At 41.8% G+C, this 8,673-nt stretch overlaps 1 protein-coding gene across 1 annotated transcript in view; it reads left to right on the top strand.

Moving 5' to 3' along the window:
- The first annotated feature begins 4,164 nt into the window (after positions 1 to 4,164).
- The window catches only part of LOC107461787 (uncharacterized), a 12,734-nt gene continuing 8,225 nt past the window's right edge, over positions 4,165 to 8,673 (top strand). Inside the window, exons 1-4 of the mRNA XM_016080344.1 lie at positions 4,165 to 4,447; positions 4,699 to 7,868; positions 7,914 to 8,042; positions 8,181 to 8,234. Coding sequence (XP_015935830.1) covers positions 4,165 to 4,447; positions 4,699 to 7,868; positions 7,914 to 8,042; positions 8,181 to 8,234 — 3,636 coding nt within the window. The remainder of the gene's footprint in view (positions 4,448 to 4,698; positions 7,869 to 7,913; positions 8,043 to 8,180; positions 8,235 to 8,673) is intronic.

Genomic DNA, 8,673 nt, shown 5'->3' with positions numbered 1-8,673 from the left:
TTTACTCGATGTTTCCAAACACAAGACTTCTTCGATATAAACTTCCTTCCGAATGCTTTTTTTACTAATTCTCGAATAAACTTCCTTCATCAAAAATAATTATTTTTTACTAATAAATATATTTTTTATTTTTATTTTTATTTCAATTTATTTTTTATTATCCTTCTCTTTCGAAATATCATCCAAATTAAAAGTATTACATAAACCAAAATATAACACCCTGGTATTTTCAGAAGACTCAAAACAAAAATATTAGTGTAACACCCTAAGAATGAACAAACACATAAGCATAAAACAACATGAAGTTAAATAGCAGAAAAAGCTGACTCTTACTCACTCAAACCAGAAAATTAGTTGCAGAATTTTAATTTCAATTCAAGAGAAATAAACAAACAAAACCTACCTATCAATTAGTTGCAGAATTTCAATTTCAATTTCAATTATTCAGTTGAAAAATCAGTTGAAACAAGCAAACAATTATTCAAATAATTATTCAATCACTATATCAGTTCACACTTCACAGTTCACATAAAAATAATTATTCAATCACTATATCACTGTATCAGTTCACAGTTGAATGACTTGAATCAGAGTTCACAAAACTTCACTATATCAGTAAACCACATATCAGATATCACTATAAAAGAGACAATGGTTGCAAAAGGGGGCAGAGACACCGACAGACAGAGACAAAGACACCGAGAGAAGCAAGTATGTATACCTCAAAAAACCCCTCATGTAAACAATGGAAACAATGTTTATTCACGATGAGTTGCTTGCAAGAAATTAAAATGTGCATATACACAGATAGAGTAGGTAGAAAGAGATGTAGATAGTAGAATAAAAGAGTTTAATTTGGTGATTAAACTGCAGAATTCAACAAAGTAGCAAGACCTTTCTGCAATTAAGCTCACAATCTAAACTCATATCTAACAAATAGCTCAAAACTTCAGGCCATCAACACACACCAATACAGGCAACAAAGATCAAACAAATCATCAAATTGCTGTGTGTAATAGTAACAATGCATGTTGCAATTGCTCAGATACATTCTTTTAACTTTGACAAAAACTTCATTCAACTCAAGAGAGGGATAATAAATCTTAAATCTTCCTCAGCAAATCCAAATCAGCCATAAATTTTTAGCAAAAAAAAGTTGTAAATATTTAAACTATGTACAGAAATACTGGCTTACAACACAGCATCAGAACAAAATGAAACAGGAATTCAGCAAAAATCCTCACTGCACAAGCAAGCAACATGAATCCACACAAATGCTCCTAACTGAATCCAGTGATTAGGCTCAAATTAAAACAAGACTCAGCATCAACAGGCAGGACAAGGCAGCAATAAATCAGTATGCAGCAGCATCAATCAAGCCAAATTGGCACAGGAGCAAACCATACAACACAAACAAAGCAAGAAAATCAATAGAACAGCAACACTTTCAGTCATCATCATTATTCAAAACAAACCTAAATACACTATTCAGCTCAGATTCGCTAACCACCTAATCAACTAACATGCATTTCTAACTAACTAAGCTAATCAAAATTAACTAGCTATAGCAACAAAATGAATAGAACAGGGGAAGGGCAGAGACCTGAAAGACAGAGAAGAAGCAGAGATGGGGGAAGGGAGAGTGAGAGTGAGGCGGTGGGAGACAGCGAAGGCACCTTCTCAGTTCTCCACGGCTGTTGTGGTGGCTCGACGGCGGTGGCTCGACCCGTGTGAGAGTGAGGCGTTCTCACTTCTCAGTTCTCGATGGCTCTAGGTGGCGCGATGGTGGTGTCTCGACGGCGAGCCCTCGACCCGCATGACGCGGTGACGCTAGTGACTTCAGTGAAGCAAGCTTGCTCGAAGAAGAATCATCAACAATGGGAACCACTGAAGCAGAGAGAGCAGCGAAGCCAATTAGGGATCTCAGTCTCAGCCTTGGGAGTTTTCGTGATTTAGGATTCAGACTTCAAAGGGAAAAAAACTCAAAAACGACAGCGCTTTGTTGCTAACTTAAAAACCGGCCGGGTCACAGTTCGGTTCGACCGACCGATTACCGGCCGGTTCGCCAGTTCAATTCCGATTTTTTAATTTCGCAGTTTTGATGATTGATCGATCCATTTTTCAGTCCGGTTCACGGTTTGACCGGTCCGACCGGCCGGTTCGAACCAGTTTTTAGAACATTGATAATTGTGAACGGCTACTTCACCTTAAATTATAGAGCTATTAGAATTTACATGTGTTTTTTTGTTGAACACCAAATGCGAAACAATGGCTCAACGCTCTGTTAGGGTTTCCACTCAAGAGGACGACCTCGTACAGAGAAGCACAAAGAAAGTTAAAACTCGAGAAGAGGTTGATCTCAATCAACCATCTGAGTGCATGGAAATTGTCTCTGTTGGAGGAAATAATTTCAATATATCGAAAGGATCATATAAAGATACACTATTGACAAGCCCGGGGCTGAAAGAAGATTAGAACACCTTGCCTGACGTGGAAATTGATAGCCCCAACCCTGAGGACAAATGGTATAGGAATGAAGATGATCATGAAAACAACGAGAAATCGTTCGACCCTTGTCCCAATATTCCGGTGGCGAAGGAGGAATTTGAGGAGTGGTGTAAACCATGGAAGAATGCTCTCATGGTTAAACTGCTGGGAAAACGTGTGACGTTTGCATTCATGGAACAACGACTCCGCAGAGACTGGGAGAAAAAAGGTAAGATCCATGTTATTGATATGAATCGTGACTATTTCTTGGTTCACTTTGCAGATGAGGAGGATTACGCACATGCGCTTTTGGAGGGCCCTTGGATGATCGCTGGCCACTACCTCATAGTACAAAGATGGCGACCTTTTTTCCTATCCGGGACAACAGAAATCAGAAAAATAGCAACCTGGATTCGCATTCCAAACTTGCCGATCAAACTGTATAACCACAGATTCCTCTGGAGAGTTGGCTTAGCCATTGGGCACATGCTCAAGATTGATCGTACTACATCCATTCATTCAAGGGGTAAATTCGCTAGTATATGTGTGGAGATCGATTTGGCAAAACAACTAGTACCGATAATCTCTGTGCTTGGCTGTGAACTACACCTCGAGTATGAAGGTTTATACCAAATTTGCTTTTCCTGTGGTAAATACGGGCACAGATCCGAACAATGCATGGATAATGACGCTATGAACGGTGACCCTATGGAAGACAACCGGTCCGGTGAGAATCCACAAGGTGAGGTCCCGGACGGCAAGGTCGGAAACGAAAATGGAAATGCCACAGAACCCCAGGATCAGCGCAATCATAGCAACGGTAAATCCAACCCGGATTTTGGGCCTTGGATGATGGTGCAACGGTACAATAATAGAAATAAGCCCCAAGTAGGAAAGAAACCTTTTCATGCCAACCAAGATGCGCTCATTATCTACAGCTCTGAAGAAGGAAACTCGCCAATAAGGAATAATCCCAATTCGGGATCTCGCTTTAATATCCTGCAAGAAGAAAATCTGGAAAGTATGCATGAAGATGGGACGAAGTATAAAGAGAGCCAAGGTTTTTTGGATAGGAATGGGCCTAACATAAGCCAAGCCCAAGGCACAACAACTAAGGTCCAAGTGCAAACAAAAACTACCAAACCGGGTGCGGGGAAGAACCCACAGAACCAGCAAAAATTTGCTACCCGCCCAAAACCCACGATTGAACCGGGTAAGAAAGTTAACACCGGAAAAAATAAACCTAAAACACCAGCATCCTCTACTGCACGGCCTACAGGAACAGAGAACCACATGGAAGCTGCGAAGAAGAAGGAGCATAACTCTGAGCTGGAAGGTATGGAAATGGTGGTTAATGACTACATGAGAAAGATTGAGCTAGAAAGATGGGATACCTTTAATACCTTGAAAGATTCTTCGAGAAATATGGAGATACATGGGATAAGACAAAACTTACTATTCAACCCAGATAAACAACAGCAACCTATGAAGGAGCGAATGGAGAGCATGGAGGAGAGAGGTGACCAAGTCGGACACATTGATGTGGCCATGAGTGATTTCGTTGGGGAAGGAACCCAGAGTGCATCTTCATCCCGGAACCAGGGGGGCCCAATGATTGGGGCTTGCTCTCGGAAGTTGATCTAGCCATGTGGGCTCATTTTCACACCAGGATTGATAATGAACATCATTAGCTGGAACTGCAGGGGGGTAGGTAGCAAAACCTTCCCTTCTCTCATCCGAGATCTGAGACACGAGTATAGCGCTAATTTGTTCTTTCTGTTGGAAACTCATGTGAATGGTATTCGGGGTAATCAAATTCGACATAAGATAGGCTTTGATCAATCTTTTGTCGTAGATGCAACGGGACACGCTGGAGGAATTTGGTGTCTCTGGGATTCTTCTGTTTGGAAGGTGGACGTTCTGGAGCATGACAAGCAGTTTGTTCACCTTAAGATTACTGGTAATAACTCTACTCCTTGGCTCATCTCTGCTATTTATGGGAGCCCCCAAAGGGCGACTAGAAGACTGTTATGGCTACAACTAAAAACTTATGCTTCTAGTGTGAATCTCCCTGGTGTCTGTTGGGCGACTTTAACGCCATGCTCCATAATCATGAAAAAAGTGGAGGGGCACTGAGTAGCAGTCACAGGGCCTGTAAAGATTTTCAGGAGTGTGTTTCGAATTGTGGCCTGGTTGATTTGGGTTTTACAGGTTGGCCTTACACCTGGAAAAGGGCTAATCTGGCGGAGAGACTTGACAGAGGTTTAAGCAACCTAGATTGGCAAATTCAATTCCCCGAGGCGATTATTAAGCATATGCCCATGCTTAAATCGGATCATTCCCCGATCTGCCTACAACTTTTCCCAACTTTCTCCCAAAATAGAAGGAGACGCCCATTCCGATTCTTAGCGGCATGGATCAGCCACCCAGATTTTGGAAACGTGGTGAATACATCTTGGAATATTCAGGGTTCTTGGACTGAGGGGATCTCGAACTTTAAAAGCAGAATTACGGATTGGAATAGGTCAGTCTTTGGTAACATCTTTCAGCGTAAGCAGAAAATTCTTAGACGCCTCCAAGGTATCAACTTGAGCTTGGGGCAATCCCCAAACTCTTTTCTTGAGAAATTGCAAAAAGATCTATGGGGGGAGTATGAACAGACTCTTAACCAGGAAGAAATGCTTTGGTTCCAAAAGTCTAGGAACAAGTGGATCGAGTTCGGTGACCGAAACACTAAATTCTTCCATGGTTCCACCATGATTAGAAGACGCAAAAATATAATTGTCTCTCTGCAGAATGACACTGGTGAATGGATAAATGATAAGCCTACCCTTGAAAATATGGCAACTTCTTTTTTCAACAACCTCTACACTGATAGCTCTCCCCATACTCCCTTCTTTCTTCAAAACATGTTCCCCAATCTGAACAACACAGAATCTCATGCCTTGGGCCGGAATGTATCAAATGAGGAAATCAAAGATGCCATGTTTGACATTGGGAGTTGGAAGGCTCTGGGAAGAGACGGATTGCAAGCCATCTTCTACCAAAGTCAGTGGAGTAAAATAGGCAACGACGTATGCAACCTAACCAAGAGTATCTTCCTGCAACCAAAAAAGGTCAAAGAGGTTAATGAAACCCTTATCACCCTTATCTCGAAAGTCGAACCTGTATCTCACTTTAAGCAGTTAAGACCCATCAGCCTTTGCAATGTTTCTTATAAAGTGGTTACAAAAATTTTGGCTAATAGATTGAGAAGTGTTATGAACAAGTTGGTTAGACCAAATCAGTGCAGCTTTATTCCTGGTAGACAGAGCGCCGACAACATCATCATCACTCAAGAAGTTATCCATTCTATGAGGAATAAAAAAGGGGGAAAGGGTTGGATGGCTATAAAGATCGACCTGGAAAAAGCTTACGATAGACTTAAATGGAGTTTTATCAAGGAAACCCTCTTGGATATCGGGCTCCCAAAAAATTTCATTGATCTAACCCTCTCCTGTATTTCGACGGCCAGAATGAGAGTCCTGTGGAATGGAGAGGAACTCGAGGAATTCTCACCTACTAGAGGCATTAGACAAGGAGACCCCATATCTCCCTATATCTTTGTTCTTTGCATTGAAAGGCTCTCCCAACTAATCAGTATAGCAGTGGATCAAGACGTTTGGAAGCCTATATGTCTAAAGAAGGATGGACCTCCTATCTCCCATCTGTGCTTTGCAGATGATATCATTCTTTTTGCAGAAGCCAAAGTCGACCAAGCCAATATCATCAATAAGTGTCTAGAAGCCTTCTGTCAAAGCTCTGGCCAGAATGTCAGCAAAGAGAAAACTAGAATCTTCTTCTCTAAAAATGTGGGGCACATGGTTCGCACAGAGATAAGTAATGTCCTACAGTTTGCTAGAACTGATGATCTGGGAAAGTACTTGGGGGTGCCCGTTCTTCATTCTAAAGTAACAAAACATACCTTTGAAGGCATCATAAACAAACTCCATGCCAGACTAAATTCGTCGAAAGCTTCCTCTCTCTCCCTGGCTGGAAGAACTACTCTGGTGAAATCTGTTCTTTCTTCAATGCCTTTGTATAATATGCAATCTGCTATATTACCTGCCTCTACTTGTAATACTATTGATCGTATTTGCAGGAATTTTATTTGGGGCGACACTGATCAAAATAAGAAGATACACCTTCTTAACTGGAAGATGATCTGTGAGCCGAAACACACTGGTGGATTGGGTATTAGACATGCAAGCCTTGGCAACAAAGCCTTTATGATGAAAGCCGGTTGGGGACTGATAGCTAAAAAAGACGACCTTTGGGCTAAAGTCCTCCGGTCAAAGTATGGTTGTGGCAATGACACTATGCCCAGAGTAGAAAGAAAAAGGAGTAATTCCAATATCTGGAGAGGTATCTGTGCTTCCTGGGAGAACGTTGAGCGCAATTGCATCTGGAGAGTTGGAGATGGAACCCGAATCCGCTTCTGGGACCATCACTGGGCTCCGGGGGCAGGACGTCTGAGTGATTCTTTAAGTCAGGTAAGTAGTGGTTTCAACTCTACTGAGTTACTGATGGATTTTTGTGATATTTCAGGTCATTGGGATGTGGGAAAGCTCCAAGGGATGCTGCCCGAGGATATTGTTCAGAGAATCACAGCCATTTCTCCTCCGTCCCCGTGGAAGGAAGCTGATCATATTGCCTGGGAGCCTTCCTCAGACGGAATTTTCAGCACTAAAACAGCTTACCAGGTGATTATGGAGGAACAACACACTCAAAATCAGAACTTCCGGTTGGTCTGGAGGTGGCAGGGCCCGGAAAGGATAAGAACTTTCCTGTGGCTGGCGACCCATAATGTAATCCTCACGAACTCAGAAAGGAAACGGAGACATTTAACAAATGATGACTCCTGCCCAAGATGCCGTTGTCATGAAGAATCTACCATCCATGTGCTTCGGGACTGTTTCTATGCCAAAAGCATTTGGAGAAAGCTCTTCCCTCCAATTGGGATAAATTCCTTTTTTAATACCGACCTCAACGAGTGGCTGCTTCAAAACCTGAAATCCAATAACAAGTGGAGTTGTTTATTCGGTGTTGCAGTGTCAACTATGTGGTATCTTCGTAACAAGCTGGTTTTTAATGGTGAGTCAGTTTTAGTCACAACAGCTGTAAACCAGATACGAGCGCGATCAGAGGAATTTGGCAGAGTGGTCCAAACCAACTTAACATTGCGAAATAACCATAACTCTGGCGCCAGCAATATAAGATGGTCTCGACCCGAGAAAGGATACATTAAGGTTAATGTTGATGGTTCCTGGTTTAGCCACAAGAATAATGCTGCTTGTGGCGGTGTCTTCAGGGATGCGAACGGGAAGTTTATGTCGAGATTTGCATGTAACCTGGGAAATTGCTCAATTATGCATGCGGAATTGTAGGCAGTAATTCATGGGCTTAACATTGCTACAACTAACGGTTATCATAACCTTGTTGTGGAGTCCGACTCGGCTGCTGCGATTAACTTTATCAATCGCGGTTGCCCCCCAACTCACCCTGGTGCTCCACTGGTGCAGGATATCAGAATCTTGGCAGGCCGGATTTAGAATATTACTTGGATACACTCTCTTCGTGAAGCGAACTCTGTGACAGATCTTCTTGCTAAGAAGGGACAAGATCTCCTTATTGGTTTGCATCTGTTTGATCAGGCCCTCCCTTGTATTAGTTATGCACTTTTCTGTGACTGTATTGATGGCACCAGGGTAAGAGGGTCCTAAGCTCTTGCTACCCTCTTGCTGTTTGGCTTTCCTGTTTGGCTTTCTCCTTTGCTTTTGGGGTCTTTGACCCCCCTTAGATCACCAAAAAAAAAAAAAAAATTATAGAACTTTTAAATTCACGTGGGTGAAACGATTTCGAAGTCCGTAAGGAGTAGGCGTTGAAGGGTTGATGTGCATTGGATAGCACATAGCAGGCTCTTTAGTGCACGTGTTATTCATGCACCTATACTCTTTCCTGCGCCTGCGTGTCATACGTACTATCAAATCTCAACTCTAAACTTCACATCAATCTTGTGATCCATAGTTATTCCTAATTTCCTATTGTATACTGCATAAGAAAGCTCTTAAAGTATATCAATATACTAATGTTCAATGAGTTTTAACTATTAATTTTAATAATATATATTATATATATTTTTTATAA

The sequence above is a fragment of the Arachis duranensis genome, chromosome 8 (assembly GCF_000817695.3).
Source record: "Arachis duranensis cultivar V14167 chromosome 8, aradu.V14167.gnm2.J7QH, whole genome shotgun sequence".
NCBI lineage: Eukaryota > Viridiplantae > Streptophyta > Magnoliopsida > Fabales > Fabaceae > Arachis > Arachis duranensis.
Note: the sequence above shows the minus strand (reverse complement) of the source record. Positions and strands in the feature narration are given on the sequence as shown.